Genomic DNA, 23169 nt, shown 5'->3' on the forward strand with positions numbered 1-23169 from the left:
CAGAAGACCTAAATAGATGGAAGGGCATACCGTGTTCATGGATTGGAAGACTAAATATAGTTAAGATGTCAATCCTACCTAACTTGATTCACAGATTCAATGCAATACCAATCGAAATCCTAACAACTTATTTTTCAGAAATAGAAAAACCAATAAGCAAATTTATCTGGAAGGGCAGGGTGCCCTGAATTGCTAAAAACATCTTGAGGAAAAAAAACGAAGCTGGAGGTCTCGCGCTGCCTGACTTTAAGGCATATTATGAAGCCATAGTGGTCAAAACAGCATGGTATTGGCATAAAGATAGATATATCAACCAATGGAATCGAATAGAGTGCTCAGATATAGACCCTCTCATCTATGGACATTTGATCTTTGATAAGGCAGTCAAGCCAACTCACCTGGGACAGAACAGTCTCTTCAATAAATGGTGCCTAGAGAACTGGATATCCATATGCAAAAGAATGAAAGAAGACCCATATCTCACACCCTATACAAAAGTTAACTCAAAATGGATCAAAGATCTAAACATTAGGTCTAAGACCATAAAATAGTTAGAGGAAAATGTTGAGAGATATCTTATGAAACTTACAATTGGAGGCGGTTTTATGGACCTTAAACCTAAAGCAAGAACACTGAAGAAATAAATAAATAAATGGGAGCTCCTCAAAATTAAACACTTTTGTGCATCAAAGAACTTCATCAAGAAAGTAGAAAGACAGCCTACACAATGGGAGACAATATTTGGAAATGACATATCAGATAAAGGTCTAGCATCCAGAATTTATAAAGAGATTGTCCAACTCAACGACAAAAAGACAGCCAACCCAATTACAAAATGGGAAAAAGACTTGAACAGACACCTCTCAGAAGAGGAAATACAAATGGCCAAAAGGCACATGAAGAGATGCTCAATGTCCCTGGCCATTAGAGAAATGCAAATCAAAACCACAATGAGATATCATCTCACACCCACTTGATAATGGCCATTATCAACAAAACAGAAAATGACAAGTGCTGGAGAGGATGCGGAGAAAGAGGCACACTTATCCACTGTTGGTGGGAATGTCAAATGGTGCAACCACTGTGGAAGGCAGTTTGGTGGTTCCTCAAAAAGCTGAATATAGAATTGCCAATTCTATATTGTCCAATTCTCCCAGCCGGCCCGGGAAGGAGGGAGCGAGGGACTCCGGCCGCCTGCCGCCCCGGCCCGGGGAAGCCTGCGCCCCTCGGCGATCTCATCGGAGCGGTTTCTCCCAGCCATTCAGCCGTTCCAGAATGGGGTACGCTGTCTTCTTGATCTCTGTCGTGGCTCCGGGAGCTGTTCTGTATCATTTCTATTCCCCTAGTAGCTGTTCTGGAGGAGGAACTAAGACCCGCACGTCTTACTAAGCTGCCATCTTCTCCGGAACCTCTCCACTACATCTTGAATAACAAGGTGATATTGACTTAATGTGTAAGAATAACCTCCAAGATAACCTCTGGACTCTGTTTGGAATCTCTCAGCCATGGACACTTTGTCTCATTTTATTCTTCCCCCTTTTGGTCAAGAAGGTTTTCTCAATCCCTTGATGCTGGGTCTCAGCTCATTCTAGAGTTTTTCTTAATCCTTTGATGCTGAATCTCAGCTCATTCTGTGATTTCTGTCCCACGCTGCCAGGAAGATCCACACCCCTGGTAGTCATGTCCCACATAGATAGGGGGAGGGTGGTGAGTCTGCTTGCTGTGTTGGCTGTAGAGAGGGGCCACATCTGAGCAACAAAAGAGGTTTTCTTGGGGGTGACTCTAAGGCTTAATTTTAAGTAGGCTTGACCTATCCCCTGTAGGGTAAGTTTCATATGAACAACCCCCAAGACTGGGGATTCAGTCTATAGCTTTGGTTGTCCACACTGCTTGTGAGAATATCAAGAATTCAACTTGGGGAAGTTGAGTTTTCCCCTGTTCTCACCATTCCCCGAAGGGGACTTTGCAAATACTTTTCCACTCACTGATCAAACCAAGGCACATCCAATAGAATTACTGTTACATTAAAATTACATTATAACTGGGGAAACTGTAGAAAGCTGTGGAAACTCTGATAAATGAAAAAACTATTTAAAATTCTATCTAGTCAAGGCAGGAATGTGGACATGGACTGGAAATACACAGGAAAATCATTTTTTTTTTTTTTTTTTATTTATTTTTTTATTAATTAAAAAAAGAATTAACAAAACAATTAGAAATCATTCCAATCTACATGTACAATCAGTAATTCTTAATAACATCACATAGTTGCATATTCATCATTTCTTAGTACATTTGCATCGATTTAGAAAAAGAAATAAAAAGACAACAGAATAAGAATTAAAACAATAATAGAAAGAAAAAAAAACAAAAAAAACAAAAACAAATAACCTATACCTCACATGCAGCTTCATTCAGTGTTTTAACATAATTGCATTACAATTGGGTAGTATTGTGCTGTCCATTTCTGAGTTTTTATATCCAGTCCCGTTGTACAGTCTGTATCCCTTCATCTCCAATTATCCCTTCTCTTTTTTTTTTTTTTTTTTTAATTAACGGAAAAAAAGAAATTAACCCAACATTTAGAGATCATACCATTCTACACATGCAATCATTAATTCTTAACATCATCACATAGATGCATGATCATCATTTCTTAGTACATTTGCATTGGTTTAGAAGAACTAGCAACATAACCGAAAAAGATATAGAATGTTAATATAGAGAAAAAAATAAAAGTAATAATAGTAAAATCAAAACAAAACAAAACAAAACAAAACAAAAACCTATAGCTCAGATGCAGCTTCATTCAGTGTTTTAACATGATTACTTTACAATTAGGTATTATTGTGCTGTCCATTTTTGAGTTTTTGTATCTAGTCCTGTTGCACAATCTGTATCCCTTCAGCTTCAATTACCCATTGTCTTACCCTGTTTCTAACTCCTGCTGAACTCTGTTACCAATGACATATTTCAAGTTTATTCTCGAATGTCCGTTCACATCAGTGGGACCATACAGTATTTGTCCTTTAGTTTTTGGCTGGATTCACTCAGCATAATATTCTCTAGGTCCATCCATGTTATTACATGGTTCATAAGTTTATCTTGTCTTAAAGCTGCATAATATTCCATCGTATGTATATACCACAGTTTGTTTAGCCACTCTTCTGTTGATGGAGATTTTGGCTGTTTCCATCTCTTTGCAATTGTAAATAATGCTGCTATAAACATTGGTGTGCAAATGTCCGTTTGTGTCTTTGCCCTTAAGTCCTTTGAGTAGATACCTAGCAATGGTATTGCTGGATCGTATGGCAATTCTATATTCAGCTTTTTGAGGAACCGCCAAACTGCCTTCCACAGTGGTTGCACCCTTTGACATTCCCACCAACAGTGGATAAGTGTGCCTCTTTCTCCGCATCCTCTCCAGCACTTGTCATTTTCTGTTTTGTTGATAATGGCCATTCTGGTGGGTGTGAGATGATATCTCATTGTGGTTTTGATTTGCATTTCTCTAATGGTCAGGGACATTGAGCATCTCTTCATGTGCCTCTTGGCCATCCGTATTTCCTCTTCTGAGAGGTGTCTGTTCAAGTCTTTTTCCCATTTTGTAATTGGGTTGGCTGTCTTTTTGTTGTTGAGATGAACAATCTCTTTATAAATTCTGGATACTAGACCTTTATCTGATATATCATTTCCAAATATTGTCTCCCATTGTGAAGGCTGTCTTTCTACTTTCTTGATGAAGTTCTTTGATGCACAAAAGTGTTTAATTTTGAGGAGTTCCCATTTATTTATTTCCTTCTTCAGTGCTCTTGCTTTAGGTTTAAGGTCCATAAAACCGCCTCCAGTTGTAAGATCCATAAGATATCTCCCAACATTTTCCTCTAACTGTTTTATGGTCTTAGACCTAATGTTTAGATCTTTGATCCATTTTGAGTTAACTTTTGTATAGGGTGTGAGAGATGGGTCTTCTTTCATTCTTTTGCATATGGATATCCAGTTCTCTAGGCACCATTTATTGAAGAGACTGCTCTGTCCCAGGTGAGTTGGCTTGACTGCCTTATCAAAGATCAAATGTCCATAGATGAGAGGGTCTACATCTGAGCACTCTATTCGATTCCATTGGTCGATATATCTATCTTTATGCCAATACCATGCTGTTTTGACCACTGTGGCTTCATAATATGCCTTAAAGTCAGGCAGCGCGAGACCTCCAGCTTCGTTTTTTTTCCTCAAGATGTTTTTAGCAATTCGGGGCACCCTGCCCTTCCAGATAAATTTACTTATTGGTTTTTCTATTTCTGAAAAATAAGTTGTTGGGATTTTGATTGGTATTGCATTGAATCTGTAAATCAATTTAGGTAGGATTGACATCTTAACTATATTTAGTCTTCCAATCCATGAACACGGTATGCCCTTCCATCTATTTAGGTCTTCTGTGATTTCTTTTAGCAGTTTTTTGTAGTTTTCTTTATATAGGTTTTTTGTCTCTTTAGTTAAATTTATTCCTAGGTATTTTATTCTTTTAGTTGCAATTGTAAATGGGATTCGTTTCTTGATTTCCCCCTCAGCTTGTTCATTACTAGTGTATAGAAATGCTACAGATTTTTGAATGTTGATCTTGTAACCTGCTACTTTGCTGTACTCATTTATTAGCTCTAGTAGTTTTGTTGTGGATTTTTCCGGGTTTTCAACGTATAGTATCATATCGTCTGCAAACAGTGATAGTTTTACTTCTTCCTTTCCAATTTTGATGCCTTGTATTTCTTTTTCTTGTCTAATTGCTCTGGCTAGAACCTCCAACACAATGTTGAATAATAGTGGTGATAGTGGACATCCTTGTCTTGTTCCTGATCTTAGGGGGAAAGTTTTCAATTTTTCCCCATTGAGGATGATATTAGCTGTGGGTTTTTCATATATTCCCTCTATCATTTTAAGGAAGTTCCCTTGTATTCCTATCTTTTGAAGTGTTTTCAACAGGAAAGGATGTTGAATCTTGTCAAATGCCTTCTCTGCATCAATTGAGATGATCATGTGATTTTTCTGCTTTGATTTGTTGATATGGTGTATTACATTAATTGATTTTCTTATGTTGAACCATCCTTGCATACCTGGGATGAATCCTACTTGGTCATGATGTATAATTCTTTTAATGTGTTGTTGGATACGATTTGCTAGAATTTTATTGAGGATTTTTGCATCTGTATTCATTAGAGAGATTGGTCTGTAGTTTTCTTTTTTTGTAATATCTTTGCCTGGTTTTGGTATGAGGGTGATGTTGGCTTCATAGAATGAATTAGGTAGTTTTCCCTCCACTTCGATTTTTTTGAAGAGTTTGAAGAGAATTGGTACTAATTCTTTCTGGAACGTTTGGTAGAATTCACATGTGAAGCCATCTGGTCCTGGACTTTTCTTTTTAGGAAGCTTTTGAATGACTAATTCAATTTCTTTACTTGTGATTGGTTTGTTGAGGTCATCTATGTCTTCTTGAGTCAAAGTTGGTTGTTCATGTCTTTCCAGGAACCCGTCCATTTCCTCTAAATTGTTGTATTTATTAGCGTAAAGTTGTTCATAGTATCCTGTTATTACCTCCTTTATTTCTGTGAGGTCAGTAGTTATGTCTCCTCTTCCATTTCTGATCTTATTTATTTGCATCCTCTCTCTTCTTCTTTTTGTCAATCTTGCTAAGGGCCCATCAATCTTATTGATTTTCTCATAGAACCAACTTCTGGCCTTATTGATTTTCTCTATTGTTTTCATGTTTTCAATTTCATTTATTTGTGCTCTAATCTTTGTTATTTCTTTCCTTTTGCTTGCTTTGGGGTTAGCTTGCTGTTCTTTCTCCAGTTCTTCCAAATGGATAGTTAATTCCTGAATTTTTGCCTTTTCTTCTTTTCTGATATAGGCATTTAGAGCAATAAATTTCCCTCTTAGCACTGCCTTTGCTGCGTCCCATAAGTTTTGATATGTTGTGTTTTCATTTTCATTCGCCTCGAGGTATTTACTAATTTCTCTTGCAATTTCTTCTTTGACCCAATCGTTGTTTAAGAGTGTGTTGTTGAGCCTCCAGGTATTTGTGAATTTTCTGGCATTCTGCCTATTATTGATTTCCAACATCATTCCTTTATGGTCCGAGAAAGTGTTGTGTAAGATTTCAATCTTTTTAAATTTGTTAAGACTTGCTTTGTGACCCAGCATATGGTCTATCTTTGAGAATGATCCATGAGCACTTGAGAAAAAGGTGTATCCTGCTGTTGTGGGATGTAATGTCCTATAAATGTCTATTAAGTCTAGTTCATTTATAGTAATATTCAGATTCTCTATTTCTTTGTTGATCCTCTGTCTAGATGTTCTGTCCCTTGATGAGAGTGGAGAATTGAAGTCTCCAGCTATTATGGTAGATGTGTCTATTTCCCTTTTCAGTGTTTGCAGTATATTCCTCACGTATTTTGGGGCATTCTGATTCGGTGCGTAAATATTTATGATTGTTATGTCTTCTTGTTTAATTGTTCCTTTTATTAGTATATAGTGTCCTTCTTTGTCTCTTTTAACTGTTTTACATTTGAAGTCTAATTTGTTGGATATTAGTATAGCCACTCCTGCTCTTTTCTGGTTGTTATTTGCATGAAATATCTTTTCCCAACCTTTCACTTTCAACCTATGTTTATCTTTGGGTCTAAGATGTGTTTCCTGTAGACAGCATATAGAAGGATCCTGTTTTTTAATCCATTCTGCCAATCTATGTCTTTTGATTGGGGAATTCAGTCCATTGACATTCAGTGTTATTACTGTTTGGATAATATTTTCCTCTAACATTTTGCCTTTTGTATTATATACATCATATCTGATTTTCCTTCTTTCTACACTCTTTTCCATATCTCTCTCTTCTGTCTTTTTGTATCTGACTCTAGTGCTCCCTTTAGTATTTCTTGCAGAGCTGGTCTCTTGGTCACAAATTCTTTCAGTGACTTTTTGTCTGAGAATGTTTTAATTTCTCCCTCATTTTTGAAGGATAATTTTGCTGGATATAGGAGTCTTGGTTGGCAGTTTTTCTCTTTTAGTATTTTAAATATATCATCCCACTGTCTTCTAGCTTCCATGGTTTCTGCTGAGAAATCTACACAAAGTCTTATTGGGTTTCCCTTGTATGTAATGGATTGTTTTTCTCTTGCTGCTTTCAAGATCTTCTCTTTCTCTTTGACCTCTGACATTCTAACTAGTAAGTGTCTTGGAGAACGCCTATTTGGGTCTAATCTCTTTGGGGTGCGCTGCACTTCTTGGATCTGTAATTTTAGGTCTTTCATAAGAGTTGGGAAATTTTCAGTGATAATTTCTTCCATTAGTTTTTCTCCTCCTTTTCCCTTCTCTTCTCCTTCTGGGACACCCACAACACGTATATTTGTGCGGTTCATATTGTCCTTGAGTTCCCTGATACCCTGTTCAAATATTTCCATTCTTTTCCCTATAGTTTCTGTTTCTTTTTGGAATTCAGATGTTCCATCCTCCAAATCACTAATTCTATCCTCTGTCTCTTTAAATCTATCATTGTAACTATCCATTATTTTTTCTATGTTTGCTACTTTATCCTTCACTTCCATAAGTTCTGCGATTTGTTTTTTCAGTTTTTCTATTTCTTCTTTATGTTCAGCCCATGTCCTCTTCATGTCCTCCCTCAATTTATCGATTTCATTTTTGAAGAGGTTTTCCATTTCTGTTCGTATATTCAGCATTAGTTGTCTCAGCTCTTGTGTCTCATTTGAGTTATTGGTTTGTTCCTTTGACTGAGCCATATTCTCAATCTTTTGAGCGTGGACAGTTATCTTCTGCTGCTGGCGTCTGGGCATTTATTCAGATTTCTCTTGGTGTTGGACCCAGCAAGGTTGTAATATTTTTCTGTGAAATCTCTGGGTTCTGTTTTTCTTATCCTGCCCAGTAGGTGGCGCTCGTGGCACACGTTTTTCTGCGGGTCCCACCAGTAAAAGGTGCTGTGGGACCTTAAACTTTGGAAAACTCTCGCCGTCCTGGGGGTTCGCTAGCCGAAACGGCTTGAGCTGGCCCGGGGTCCGAACGCAGGAGGGGTTGTTGGTCGCCGCAGCCAGGGAAAGAGCCCGTCCGAATTTCCTAGTCGGCCCTGGGCAACAAGTGTGGCGGGAGGGCGCCAGCGGCAGCGGCCCGCCCGAGAGAGTGCACGTTCCCCGGGAGTCACGGGTTTGGAAGGGGCCTCCCCCACCCGTCACCTTTCTCCGCGGGCTGGGGATTTCCGATCCAATTCTCTCAGTTGGTCCGGGGGCTGCGCGTGGTGTGGGCGCCAGCCGTCTTTGTTTCAGGGGACCGCCTCTCCAATTCTCCCAGCCGGCCCGGGAAGGGGGAAGGGAGTAACTCCGGCCGCTTGCCACCCCGCCCGGTAAGGCCCGCGCGCCTCGGCGATCTCACCCGAGCTGCTTCTCTCAGCCAGCCAGCCGTTCCAGGATGGGGTACGCTGTCTTTTTTATCTCTGTTGTGGCTTTGGGCGCTTTCTGTATCGTTTCTACTCCCCTAGTAGGTGTCCTGGAGAAGAAACTAAGATCCGCGCGTCTTACTAAGCCGCCATCTTCCAGGAAGTCCTCAGCATGTCATAAACCTCAAGACGCACAGTGACCTCCTCCGAGGAGCGTTCTCTCAGCAAAGAAACAAAAAACTCTCTCGTTTTACCTGCATGGAAGCAACACCAACCACAGCCGCGCGGGAGCCCCTGATATCCACACCTACGCCTGCCAGGAAAATCATTTTGATGTATTACAGTGTGAGACTTTGGGAAAAGCTTTTATTTAAAATTTTTTCCTGGTTTTTTTTTTATGTGTGTGTGTGAACCCATGGGCACATATGTATAATCATTTATTCAGCAATTAGTTATTGAGAAAATTGTTATTGAGCAAATAATGTGCAGGCATTGTTTTAGGCCCTGGGGATACAAGGCTAAGTAATCAAAAGGGCATGGTGCTGCCTTCACAGAGCTGACAGCCTAGGAATATGGTGGCAGCCTTAGTTGACTAAATACAGATTTGCCAACTCAAAATTTTACTGATCTGTGAAATTTTGAGTCTGAAAGCATACTGAATTAAGGGTGTTTGTCCAGAAAAGCCAACTTACGGTATTAGCGGGCAAAGAACAGACCCACGCTTTTCAAATCTGACCACCCAGTGAGTCTCGTTCAGCACTGTCTGAAAGAATTTTCTGAATGATAGAAATGATCTGAATCTGTGGTACCTGATGAGGCAGCCTCTAGCCACAGGTATCTGTGGAGCACTTAAAATGAGTCAAGTGTAACTGAGGAACTGAACTTGTATTCTTGTAAAAAAATTTTTTATTTTATTTTTTTAATACCAAAAAACACCAAACAAACACAAACATTCCTATTTTGATCATTCCGTCCTACATATATAATCAGTAATTCATAATATCTTCACATAGTTGCATACTCATCATCATGATCATTTCTTGGAACATTTGCATCTATTCAGAAAAAGAAGTCTAACAAAAACAGAAAAAAAAATTTATACATACCATACCCCTTATCCCTTGCTTTCATTGATCACTAGTAGTTCAAACTAAATTTATTTTAACATTTGTTCCCCCTATTATTTATTTTTATTCCATATGTTCTACTCATCTGTTGAAAAGGTAGATAAAAGGAGCATCAGACACAGGTTTTCACAATCACACAGTCACATTGTAAAAGCTATATCATTATACAAACATCTTCAAGAAACATGGCTACTGGAACACAGCTCTATCTACATTTTCAGGCAGTTCCCTCCAGCCTCTCCATTACATCTTGAATAACAAGGTGATATCTACTTAATGCGTAAAAATAACTTCCAGGATAACCTCTCAACTGTTTGGAATCTCTCAGCCATTGACACTTTGTCTCATTTCACTCTTCCCCCTTTTGGTCAAGAAGGTTTTCTCAACCCCTTGATGCTGAGTCTCAGTCATTCTAGGATTTTTCTCAATCCCTTGATGCTGAGTCTCAGCTCATTCTAGGATTTCTGTCCCACGTTTCCAGGAAGGTCCACACCCTGGGAGTGACGTCCCATGTAGATGGGGGAGGGTGGTGAGTTTGCTTGTTGTGTTGGCTGGAGAGAGAGGCCACATCTGAGCAACAAAAGAGTCTCTCTTGGGGGTGACTCTCAGGCCTAAATTTTAAGTAGACTTGACCTGTCCGTTGTGGGGTTAAGTTTCATATGAACAAACTCCAAGACCGGGGGCTCAGCCTATAGCTTTGGTTGTCCACACTGCTTGTGAGAATATCAAGAATTCAACCTGGGGAAGTCGAATCTCTCCCCGTTCTCACCATTCCCCGAAGGGGACTCCGCAAATACTTTTCCACTCACTGATCAACTCACTCGGGATTCATCAGGGCATCACTCTGGACAAACCAACAAAATCTCATGTCCTACCCAAGATTCCAAGCACTTCTTCTCCTTTTTTTTTTTCTTTAAACATGGGCAGGCACCAGTAATTGAACCAAGGTCTCCAGCATGGCAGGCGAAAACTCTGCCTGCTGAGCCACCATGACCCACCCATTAGCTTTGATTCTTGAAGACAATTGTACAAAGATATAACTTTTACATTGTGACTGTGTGATTGTGAAAACCTTGTGTCTGATGTTCCTTTTATCCAGGGTATGGTCAGATGAGTAAAAAATATGGATAAAAACATAAATAATAGGGGGTAAGGGGTGAAATAAATAGAGTAGATGGAAATACTAGTGGTCAGTGAGAGGTAGGGGTAAGGGGTACGGTATGTATGAGTTTTTTCTCTTTATATTTCTTTTTCTGCAGTGACACAATGTTCTAAAAAATGATTATGGTGATGCCCTGATGAATACCAGAGTGATTCGATTAGTGAGTGGAAAAGTATTTGCAAAGTCCCCTTTGGGAAATGGTGAGAACGGGGAGAAATGCAACTTCCCCAAGTTGAATTCTTGATATTCTCACAAACAGTGTGGACAACCAAAGCTATAGGCTGAGCCCCCAGTCTTGGGGTTTGTTCATATGAAACTTAACCCCACAAAGGATAGGTCAAGTCTACTTAAAATTTAGGCCTAAGAGTCACCCCCAAGAGAGCCTCTTTTGTTGCTCAGATGTGGCCTCTTTCTCCATCCAACACAACAAGCAATCTCACCACCCTCCCCCATCTATGTGGGACAGGACTCCCAGGGGTGTGGACCTTCCTAGCAACGTAGGACAGAAATCCTAGAATGAGATGAGACTCAGCATCAAGGGATTGAGAAAAACCCTAGAATGAGCTGAGACTTAGCATCAAGGGATTGAGAAAACCTTCTTGACCAAAAGGGGGAAGAGTGAAATGAGACAAACTGTCAATGGCGGAGAGATTCCAAACAGAATCGAGAGGTTGTCCTGGAGGTTATTCTTATGTATTAAGTAGATATCATCTTGTTATTCAAGATGTAATGGAGAGGCTGGAGGGAACTGCCTGAAAATGTAGAGCTGTGTTCCAGTAGCCATGTTTCTTGAGGATGATTGAATAATGATATAGCTGTCACAATGTGACTGTGTGATTGTGAAAACCTTGTTGTCTGATGCTCCTTTTATCTACCTTGTCAAGAAATGAGTAGAACATATGGAATAAAAATAAATAATAGGGGGAACAAATGTTAAAATAAATTTAGTTTGAAATGCTAGTGATAAATGAAAATGAGGGGTAAGGGGCATGGCATGTGTACTCTTTTTTTTTCTATTATCGTTTTATTTCTTTTTCTGTTGTCTTTTTATTTCTTTTTCTGAATTGATGCAAATGTTCTAAGAAATGATGACTATGCAACTATGTGATGATATTGAGAATTACTGTATATGTAGAACGGTATTATATGTTAATGTTTTTGTTCTTAATTTTTTTAAATTAATAAATAAATTTAAAAAATGATTATGGTGATGAATACACAACTTTCATTCACTGTGACGAATACACAGTGATGATACTGTGAGCTACTGATTGTACACCATGTATGGAATGTGTGTGTGAAGATTTGTCAATAAAAATATTTTTAAAAACAAACAAAAATGTGTTTTAAATGTTAGTTGTGAATAATTGAAATCAGCAATAATTACTTAAATCTTTAAAGTTCTTAAGTTTGATCAACAATTCCAGATATCCATTTTTCATGTCTATTCTCAAGACATCCTAAATTGGCTGAATAACAGGAATAGTGGAAGTAAGACTAAATGCCCTTAAAAAATTAGATGCATTTAAGTAGAACTGATTTCAATCAAGAAGTTGACAAATATTGGACATGAATGGCATTAGCAGGTTATAATTTACTAAATGGTAGTTTCTCAAGATGGACTCTACTAAGCATAAAGCCTGCTGTTATAGTTTCCAAATCTTGATGGAAAATAAAAGTCTAAAATTAATATGTCCAAAAATCAAATTGGCTTTAAAGACCTACCTAGAAGCTGCATTACTCTTTTTCAGTCTAAATATTCCCTCAACCCTTGCTTTGGGAAAAGAAAAGAAGGGAAAATAACCTTAGTGAAACTGAAGAAGGTTTTATTTGGTTCAGTCCTATATAGATCCCCTTTACCATAATTTAAAAGAGATTTTAAAAGCTTCAATGTGAATTTCAATAGCCACAATCCTAAGAGTTTTTCTTTTTTTTTCAGACGACAGGAAATCTTTAACTTAACCCATACCTCCATATTTAAAAACACCATTATTAATACAGGATGTTTGGGGATTTGTTTTGTTTTGTTTTGGGTGCAAGTTTAATTGGGAGACAGCTTGACTTATGTGCAATTCCTTGCATAAATATGTTAAAGCATTCTGATAATTTGAAAATCAGATTTCAAAAGAGCACAAAAAGAAAATCACTGGCTTAACTTGGTGTTTTGTGGAAAGAATGGTGCAACAACTCACTTGTTTAATAAAATTAACAGTAAAAATATTTTGGAACTGAATATATCAATCCAAGAAATTAAGTGTTTCTATCATAAAGGAATTCTTGGTGAAATAGGAATGGATTGGATAAAAAAAAGGATGTAATTATTATATAATTAGGGCTGAGAGAGTTGACTCTATTACTATTGTTGTTATCACTGTTGCTGTGTTGGAGCTGACTTTAAAATTAAAATGTTTTTCTAATTGTAGGCTTGAAATTTGATCTTCCTGTTCATTTCTGGGAGACAGGTAAAAATTACTTAAGGTACATACATATACAGTGTTACTGAAGCTAAACAATTTTCATCATGCGTGCCTTGCAAAGAGGGACTCTTATCTGCTCGACCTTGAGCCTTGAGAGGTATTCCTCCTTAAGAGGTATTCCTAATATTACCTACAGTTATCACTCAGGGCCCCCTAGCAGGTAACAAAAGGCAAAGTTGAATTAGGTATTCTGAGGAGAGTTAAATAAAGGGACTCATCAAAGCTATAGGGTGGGTAAGAAAAACCAAAAGAGGTAACAGGCTAGTAACAGGTGGGCAGAAGGGAATGAAGAGGTTACAAGAAATCCAAAGAGAAACTGTGGCAAAAGGGCTGTTCCACATAAACTGTGATCTTTGGTCATGGGCTGCAGCTAATTGGAAGGGATTTCACACAGAGAGCTGGGAGAATAAACATCTCAACCGCATTCTTCTTCCACATGTAGTTCTGTGTTCCCCACTATTTGAACTCAACACGAAGCCAGAGGGCACTGGAGCCCTGCTGATGCAGTCAATCTGCCTTCCACGACACCCAGAAAGGGAACAGAGAGGTGAAGCGCATATTGGGAGGGGTAAACAAAAGCTATCTAGCGCATCCACCAAGAAAAAGGAAGACTTGAGCTTTGCAAGTCAGTGTCTAATCATAAAGTACCCTGCTTCCAAGGGGCGGAACAACAATCAGCACAATGGATATTATAAAGAACATTACCAAGCCACAGAGACCAATACCAATAATGAGAAAATAAAGAAGATGAACTAACCTTTTCAAGCTGATCCATCTTTTCCGACCATTCCTAAAATAAAACAAAACAACAAAAACATATAGTTTCCAGGGAAGAGTATCAATGCCAAGATTTTCAGAGAACCAAACCAAACTAAACAAAAAAAACCTAACTGCCCCCAAAAGCAACAGATCAATCAAACAAAATAAAAAAGCAAATTAAAAAAAAAACAAAAAACCAAGGACTTAGTTTAATATTAAGAAAGCCAAAAAGTCCTAAAAGAAGAAAATGAATTTTACATAAACTTCTAAGGACACAAATATAAGCCCACTTTTACTAAGCAGGCACCCAAACAAAGCTATAGCTGCTGTTCTTATGCCTTTTTCACTTTATTCCTGAGTGTTTTCCCATGAGTACTATGATCATTTCTAAGGGGTGGGTAGCTGGGACAAACTTAGTTGAATAACTCAATAATTAGTGTTCATAAATTAATTTATTGAAAGCGTGTGTGTGTGTGTGTATAAGAATATTTGGGAGCTCCTGATAATTCTTATCCTCTTGATTTTACCAACATGTTTTATACATCTGGTAATAAAAGGAAAGGAAGTTATGGACCTTATTTACAAACCACAGAATAGGGGGAAAAAGAACCATGTTACAAAAAGCCATATCCCAATTGCCTACAATCAGTATCCACCAATTTTAGATCATTTCCTTCTTTTATATATACTCATACCATACTGATTTATGGAGAATCAGTAAAAGGAATTTTCTTCTGGTAAGTAAATATCATAGACAACTAATACACGTTTAGTTCATATTAAGTCAATGATAAAATTTCTTAAATGGAACATCATGTAATAAATTGATCTTATCTTAATGAATAACAATTATCATTACAATAATACATATATGCTTATCTTAAATTTAAAGTGCCATTGACTATGTTAAATATACTTCATAATTATTGTAATAGCTAGTAATATTATCATTTTTCTTTCTTGCTGACATTCATTCAGCATCTTTCAATGGACGGCTGTCACTCAGAGAGTTCCCCTCTGCCTAGCTGGCTGTGGTTAAAGAAATATGGAAACAGAGGCTGCAAGAATATGTACATTATGAGTGATGGCTAGCTTAACAGTATCTTCTCAATATAACAAGCAAGTGTTTTGGGGTCTGGGCTCTGAGACAGATTTTAGAGGACAAAGATCTTTTTTTTAATTTGGGGCTCTCCATTAGATTATGGACACACTATATTCTTTTTCCATTTTACAAAGCGACACAGTTGCAGAGAATGATACTCTCATATTCTGGATGCATTTCACAATTTTGGATGTAAAGTTTTTCGATGAATTCCCATCCTGATCAAATGAAATCTTATAGAACTTGTTTTCTCCCTAGGTTTTAAATGTTTTCTACCAGGTTTATGTCATGATTTTAAAAATCATTTCAGTAAGTGAAATTTTTCTACCAGTCTCAGGTAATGTTACTTATAAAATACCTGGTCTTTTCTGGCTAATGCCAAGGCCAGTCCTTCTGCCATTTTGGCTCTGTTGGCTTGGAACGTCTCATTCTGCTCTTGAAATTTCCGCATGGAAGCTGTTAACAAATAGGCTCTATTTGAGATATGGAAATATTTCAGAAACAGCATGACAAATAGCCTATATGATTACTTTTATAATTATCACCTATAAAAAAAGGCCAAGGCCACATATATGTTTTATGAACCTGGGAAAAGCCTGATCCACCTTGACTTTTCCAGAAAAATCTTTTGGCCTTAGTAAAAGACCACAGTTTTTTGTTTGTTTGTGTCCAGTTGTTTTTGTTTTTCTGTAATAGCCAAGTATACACATTTAAGAAGAGGCCAAAAGGTAACTTTTTAAATGGTATAATGATAGAACACTGAGTTAGGCCCGTTGCCAGAATACACCAATGCTGCTGCCAAGTGATGGCTACTACAACTTGATCAGCATTAAAAACAAAAACAAAAATCAAAACAAAAACTTAAAAGCTTTCTTTCACTGTTTTCCTTTTAAAAAATCAATATATATTATATTAACAAAAATAATTTTACTTCTATTAATACTTTTCTTAGAAGGAGTCCATAGGTGAACAAACGATTTAGGGTAGATGAACCAAAACATGTTCTCTTGTTGGGAGAGTAATGACAATCAGATACTTCCTCCAGTTACCAAACACAGCAAAAATGAAGCTAAAGCTAGAACTTAAGTCTCCTAATTTAGGCCCAAGGGCCAGGCACTAGATTTTCCTAAAACATAAGAGCAGCTTCTTAACATCATCACAAAGATGCATGATCATCGTTTCTTAGTACATTTGCATCAGTTTAGAGGAACTAGTAACACAACAGAAAATGATATAAAATGTTAATATAGAGCAAAGAAATAAAAGTAGTAATAATAGTAAAAAAAACAAAAAAAAAACAAAAAACATAAGGGTAGCCAATAAGCTGACCAACTAGGTGGAAATAAGCTGATTCATATAGCCAATGGCTTCCTCCTAACACAATTGCCCATAAATAAAATTTGTGTACTTATAAATATCAGACAAATGTTACAGTGACCTGATTAAGAAGCAGACAACTTATAAAGCAAATATTTAAGCTCTGATGAAGGACAAACAAATATATCCTAGTGTTTCACTTCAAAAAACTAAATCCTAAAAAGACTGAAAAAAAAAAGGAGGAAAAAAAATACGTACAATCCTGGTGTTTTTCTAATGCAATTTCAAGCTTCTCTTTTATCTTCTGCAAGTTTCGGACCTGTTCAGCATAGTCTTGGGTGAGGAGGGTGATGCACGTAACAGGAATGGACAAACATTAGGAAAGGAAGTTAATTTAACAAAAAAATGAGTGAAAAATGATGATGATTTTCTCAACCTGAAAACCATTCCGTTAAGGAAAGCTAGGCAGATAGCCTCCCATTAACAATGAACAACACAGGCAAACAGGTATAGTACAAACTATCCATGGTGTAAATGGTGAATACAGACAGGCATATTTGCTTGGTCTTGATAAGGAAAAAGAATTAGGCCTGGTCTGGTTATCAGAAATGCCCTCCTATGGAGAACTCAGTATCATCTCAGCATTTAATTTCAAATCTCACTTTTCCACACCCCATTCCAGGCTTACCAGTATGGTACATCAAAGGGAACTCACTAAGCAGATCACATTTAGTCCACACAACTGAGTAACAGTGGTTAGGGCAACATCAAATGCCTTAGCAAAGTATTATTTTTATGGTAAAAGTACTTCATTCTCTAGAAAAATCAGCTTTCTTTCTAGACAAGAACTGAGCTGTCTATGCCATATTAAAGGTGAAAGTCAGAATTAATTATCTGGGTGGCCGAAGTAGATAGTATGGTACAGTGGAAAAGCAGACAGCCTTTAGTTCAAATCCCAATTCTGTCAGTCCTTAGTTGGAGAACCTTAAGCAAATTATTGATCCTAAGTATTAGTTTTTTCATTTATCAAATGATGATATTAATTGCACCTACCTCAAAGGATGAATTAGATAATAAACTGTTTTATATATCTTAACCATCTGGCACACAGTGCTCAATAAATGGAAGCTGCTATTGTTATTATTGTTATTCTTCCTACCAAGCCTGTAAAATAATACCCAGGACATAAAAGTGCTCAATAAATACCAATTCTCTGCCCTGTCTCTTCTCTAATACAGCAAAGCCCAAACTATTCTTCCTTCTGTATAAGGGAAGCTACATATTCTTTTGTAGATATCTCCTCCAAATTAAACAAATATAATTTGACCTCTGTTACTGAAATTATTTATGAGTAGGGTAACAGGCTAAAAAAACTGAGTTTAAAGTAGACAGGTGTTGAGGGTACAGATTCTAGCAAATCCGTGGCTGAACTCCAGCTCTACCATTTAACCTCTTATTAACCACTTGTGTGAATCTAACCTCACCAAACCTAATAAGGCTACAATGAAGATTAAATGAGATTATGGATTACCTAGGAGCTGTGATTGAACTGTGGAGTTTTAACTGCACAAATACAAATACTTCACATACAACTTTGCTAATTTTATAGTCCACTGCTTTCACTCCAGTAAAATGGGCATAAGACTAAGGGACAAAAAAGAAAAACACAAAAGCTAAGGACCACTTCACAGGATGACACTTTCAAAATGTTTCCATTGGCAGAAACTAAAATATGAATTCACAACTCTGTCATGATTATACCCTGTAAGGTTATATGGGATTGTGTAAATTGTAAACAGCACACAAAAGATGTAATGAGAGTTAAAGCTTCCATATCGGTGTAGAAATAGAATACTATTGAAAAGTGGTCCCAAGACCCAGCATGACATTGACACATGTGACATGCAGTTGTAGCAAGGAGCAACATAGTAATAAACTCTCTCTGGTGCTAATGAATTCAACATCTGTTTTCCATTCCTTGCAAATACTATCTCCTGTCTCTTTCCATCTGAAAGCAAACTATGTTCAAATCTGTTCCATATAAAGTTTTAGTAGCTTTTATATCCATGGCTAAAAAACTCAGGAGTAGAAAAAATACATTGTTTCCTAACTTTAAAACTCAGTTTTGGATTTACATTTATGCAGTACACTAAAAAAAGAAAGGAATTAAAAGGGTATAAACTGCTCCGTTTTGACTAAGATCCAAATGATTAGGTCAAAATGACTGTAAAGTTTTCCCACACATGGCAATTTTATACTGATAGAGAGCCAGGCAAATTTCCCATTGTTTCCTTTTTATGACTTCTCAGACATACCAGAAAGTCTGGCCTCTAACTTCCGTATCTGTTCATTTCTTCTTAAAAGCTGGGATGAAAGATCTTCTCTGGAGCTGCTTCCATCAGAAGCCTGTTAAGATAGATATAAGGAGAGATTGTATTCATATATGGGTTTTCAGCCACATGAGACCTAGTTACTAAGTCAGAAAGGCAGGCAACTCTTATTTTAGGTTGGTTACACTTCAATTATTTGTGGATCACCAAAGTTTCTTAAAGTCTCTGGGCTCTAGTTTCTCTACCTATAAAGTAGAAACAACTCTAGCTCGCTTTATAACGGAAGGCAGATAAAAGATGCTAAAATAGATACATCACCTATGTATGTATATAAATTATATATGCAAACACACATACATATACATACTTATATACACATACTATTGGAATAAATGGTAAATAAATCCATTTTGATCATGATACCAAGTATACAACACAAGGAAGTAAATCTGCAATGATAAAAAAGGCAATCACTTTATTATTCCAAAAGTAAGCTCCTTTGATAAAGAGGGGAAGGCTCTTTAGCAAGAGATTGAAGTCTATGTCTGTGACTAAGACTCTATCACTGATATTGAGCAAGTTAAGTTATTGGGCTTCAGTATCATTATTTATAAAACACAGAATGGCAATCTAAAGCTCTATGATGCATTGAAAACTTTAGCACACAATATATATCCAACAAATCAATATATTAAAGAAATATCACTTTTCCACCTAAATCCAAATTATTTAAAAACACACAGGCACTTTTATCACTTTGGGCAATATTTACTACTGCTAATAAATAATTTGCTTTATCTCTGTACTTTTTATCATAAAAAATTTCAAATACATAGTAGAGAGAATGATTTAATGAACATTCTCCATCTACTTTAACAACTGCTAATATATTCCCATATTTAATCAATTTTCATTTTATTGAAATACATTTGAGACATCAAAACATTTCAACTTAAACACTTTGGTAAGCATGCCCAAAAAATTAGGACATTTTCCTTTATAACCACAACACATTATCATGTCTAAGAAAATTTAAAATATTATCTAATACCCAGTATTTAATCACATTTCTCCATTTTATCCCCCAAATGTCTTTAAAGGTGGCTGAACAATTCATTCTGAATATTTATTTATCCATCAAGCCACCTGCACATTCAGCATTTACTGTCAGTACAGCATATAGTTAAGAGGAGAGTCTCTGGACTCAGAGGGCCTGGATTAAAGTCCCAGCTTCAACACATGTAAGTTGTAAGAACCTAGGAAAATTATTCAACTTCCCTGTGCATTGGCTTTCTCCCATACAAACTGTAATAATAAATATTATCGATCTCAAAGAGCTCTGATGAGGATTAAAGAAGTTAATAATTGTCAAGCCCATAAAACAGAGCTTGGCACACAGATTTAATAAGTGTCATCTATTACTAGTAGTATAAGAAGTTATTATTACTGTTACTGAGACAATCTGTATCTTAGCACTGCACTAAACACTTGGAACAGTGGTGAAACAGAGTCCCTTCCTAAAACAGCAGCAGTAACAGCAATTATTAATTATGAAATGCTTACTAAGAGCCATGTATTAATGCTAAGTGCTTTACAAATTGTGCTGAAAGAATTAACATCAGGGCCTAAGAATACTTTTCTTAGAAAGGTCTGATTGTAAGGTGGGTTTGGCTGGCATCTAAGAACTTAGATTTCAGGAGGGCTCCCCCCATTCCCTGATACAAGTGGTTCACTATGCCTGAACTGTGTAAGCGATATAGTTTATACTGAACACATGCTTTCCTTCTGGGAGTCTAGAATTTTGGTATGTGTCATGCTGAATGCCTATGTAGACAGACCACCCCCCATCCCCCAGCACAAAACAAACAAACAAACAAAAACCTTGGGCCCTGAGTCGCTAATGAGTTTCCCTGGTAGACAACATTTCACTTGTATTGTCAACTTATTTTGGGGGGAATTAGATGCATCCTATGTAACTCTACAAGGAGACGACTCTTAGAAATTTGCACCTGATTTCATCTGGACTCCACCTCATGTGCCTTTTCTCTTTGCTAGTTATGATTTGGAGCCTTTCACTGTAATAAATTATAGCTGTGACTACAACTATATACTGAGTCCTGTTAAGTTCTCCTAGTGAATCATCAAATCTGGGAATGGTCTTATGGACTTCTGACGAACATTTTTTAATAAAGATAGGTACAATTCCATCTCCATTGTTAAGGTACAGGAAAATGAAGAAACTTGCTCAAAGTCATAAAACAATGATGCCAGGAATCAAATCCAGGTCTGGCTCCAAAACTTGATCTGAATTCCTAATTGCTATACTCTGTTGCCTCTCATGAAGCTCCAAGGTTAGTGGGAGAGACAAACAAGTAAATCATAATAATTATGCAGTACAATACATGTAATTATAGAGGTAAGCAGAAGTAAGGCACCAAAAAAGGGTAAGACATTTTGAGAGAGACAGGTGGGGGGAGGGGGGTTTCCTGGAAGTAACATGGAAGCTGAGCCTTGAAGAATTTCCTGAATCCATCAAGACTGTGTCAGAGGACCTCAGGGATGAAAGGGGAAGGGAGGTAGGAAACATTACAGACAGAAGACAGCATATTCATGAAGGCATGTGATCTAGTCTAGGAAGTGCAAGAAGTTCATAATGGCTGGAGCTCAGGGTATAGGAAAGTAGAGTGAAATGAGGCTGGATAGACAAGCTATAATGAGACTCAGACAGGCCTTGTTTATCATTATACCATAATAATAAATTTAGGCTTCATCCTAAGCTGGGTAAGCCATTGAGGTGATTTAAACACTGGAGAAAAAGAGACGCTTTTAAGATCACTCTGGAGAGCTGTCGGAGGCAGGGAGTCCACATATATTACCAAGGTTGACGAAGAAGGAAAGATGGCCTGAACTAAAATGGTAAGACTAGCAAATGTACTATAGTAGATGGAATAGAGGGGGCAAGTTTGAGAGACATTTAGGAGATGGGAACTAAAACACTTCTTAAGTGACTGATCAACAAAAAGTAAAGGAAGGAAGAGTCTAAAATGCCTCCAAGGCTTGTAGCAGGTGATGTGGGGGAAGAAGATGCACATTTGGAAATGGAGTCAATAAATTCAGTTTTGTTCATTTAGAATTTGAGATGCATGAAGTAAGAGATCTAGATAGAGAAATATAGGCAGTCAGAGATAAAGGTCAGGAGATAGGGAGTGAAGATCATTCTGTGTTATTGTTAAATTCAAAAAGATTATTTTAGAAGTCTCAAAGCAAAATACTTCCTAAATTCAGTACAATCTCTATATTTGGAATATATTCTAGATGAGAGATTTCCTTTAGCAAGTGAGCGTGAAGGCAAAGCAGGTCTTTCTGCTGCAGAACTCAGTATTAAAATTATAACCTTCAGCATTACTATCAAATGTGCATTTATATTTCCTATCAAATATGGGCACAGATGATAATTTAGATCTGTTAATCTGTTGTTCCACCACAAAAACCTAATTGCTCTTGCCATGTAATCTGACCTGGGATTCAGTTGATAAAAGAAAGGAGGAGGAAAATTCATTTGATCATGGAACCAACTCAAATGTCTGATAAACTGTGGTCTTTTCAAATGCTATAATCTTAAAGGAAGCAACATTTGAGACACATGTTCAGTTAAAAAAAAAAAGCAACTCCAAGAAGACTACCTATGATATAATGCTCTTATAAAGTTCAAAAATTAGCAGCACTAAGCAATAAATTGTTAAAAAGGAAGTGAATAATACACACAAACTTTAGGATAGTGGTTATCCACAGAGATGGGAAGGAGAGAATGAATTAAGAAAGAACATACAGTAGCTTCAAGAGTATTGATAATGTTCTATTTCTTCAGATGGGTGAAGATTAACAGGACTTCATTTAATTTTTATGCTTTATACTCTATATATACATTGTATACATTCTTTTATATTTATCAGGCATTTTTTTAAGTCATCTGATTTAAGAGGATCCCGCCACATGCCAAACACACTTTAATCCTTAGGCATGACAGTTCCCTAATACAGCAGCCTCCTCATTTTCTGGAATCTCTCCAACCACAAGGGTACTTTAAAAATAAGAGACACGTGGTCATCCATGACATCTTTGACAAATTTCTATCTACTTTCCCAATAAGACAGTACACGCTGGCTAACCTCATACCACAACTCATAGACCTAGTTAAGTAGGGAGAAAACAAGTCCAGGCATTTTGAAAGATTAAATGTAAAAGAAGATGCACAAAGCATATTGATGGAAAAGAACTATAAGAGGACAGCGTAGAGAATGTGGAAAGGGACTCACAGAAAAATAAGAAAATGATATAGAAAGGCACCCCAGAGAAAGAAAAAGCACATGTGAAGGTCTTGTTCAGCTATAAACTACAAAAGCTATGAAATAATCATGCAATTTAAAAAGAAAATATTTCAAAAATTTCCTGCAATAT

General features: G+C 37.1%; 1 protein-coding gene across 6 annotated transcripts in view; it reads right to left on the bottom strand.

The window, feature by feature from the left end:
* Positions 1-23169, bottom strand: part of GOLGA1 (golgin A1) — an 81136-nt gene that overhangs the window by 55774 nt on the left and 2193 nt on the right. For all 6 annotated transcript variants that reach the window (XM_077144737.1, XM_077144732.1, XM_077144729.1 and 3 more), the window contains 4 exons: positions 18697-18787; positions 16640-16714; positions 15423-15520; positions 13961-13993 (listed from right to left, as the gene is read on the bottom strand). In XM_077144737.1, coding sequence (XP_077000852.1) covers positions 13961-13993; positions 15423-15520; positions 16640-16714; positions 18697-18787 — 297 coding nt within the window. The remainder of the gene's footprint in view (positions 1-13960; positions 13994-15422; positions 15521-16639; positions 16715-18696; positions 18788-23169) is intronic.

Source organism: Tamandua tetradactyla, chromosome 2 (assembly GCF_023851605.1).
Source record: "Tamandua tetradactyla isolate mTamTet1 chromosome 2, mTamTet1.pri, whole genome shotgun sequence".
Lineage (NCBI taxonomy): Eukaryota > Metazoa > Chordata > Mammalia > Pilosa > Myrmecophagidae > Tamandua > Tamandua tetradactyla.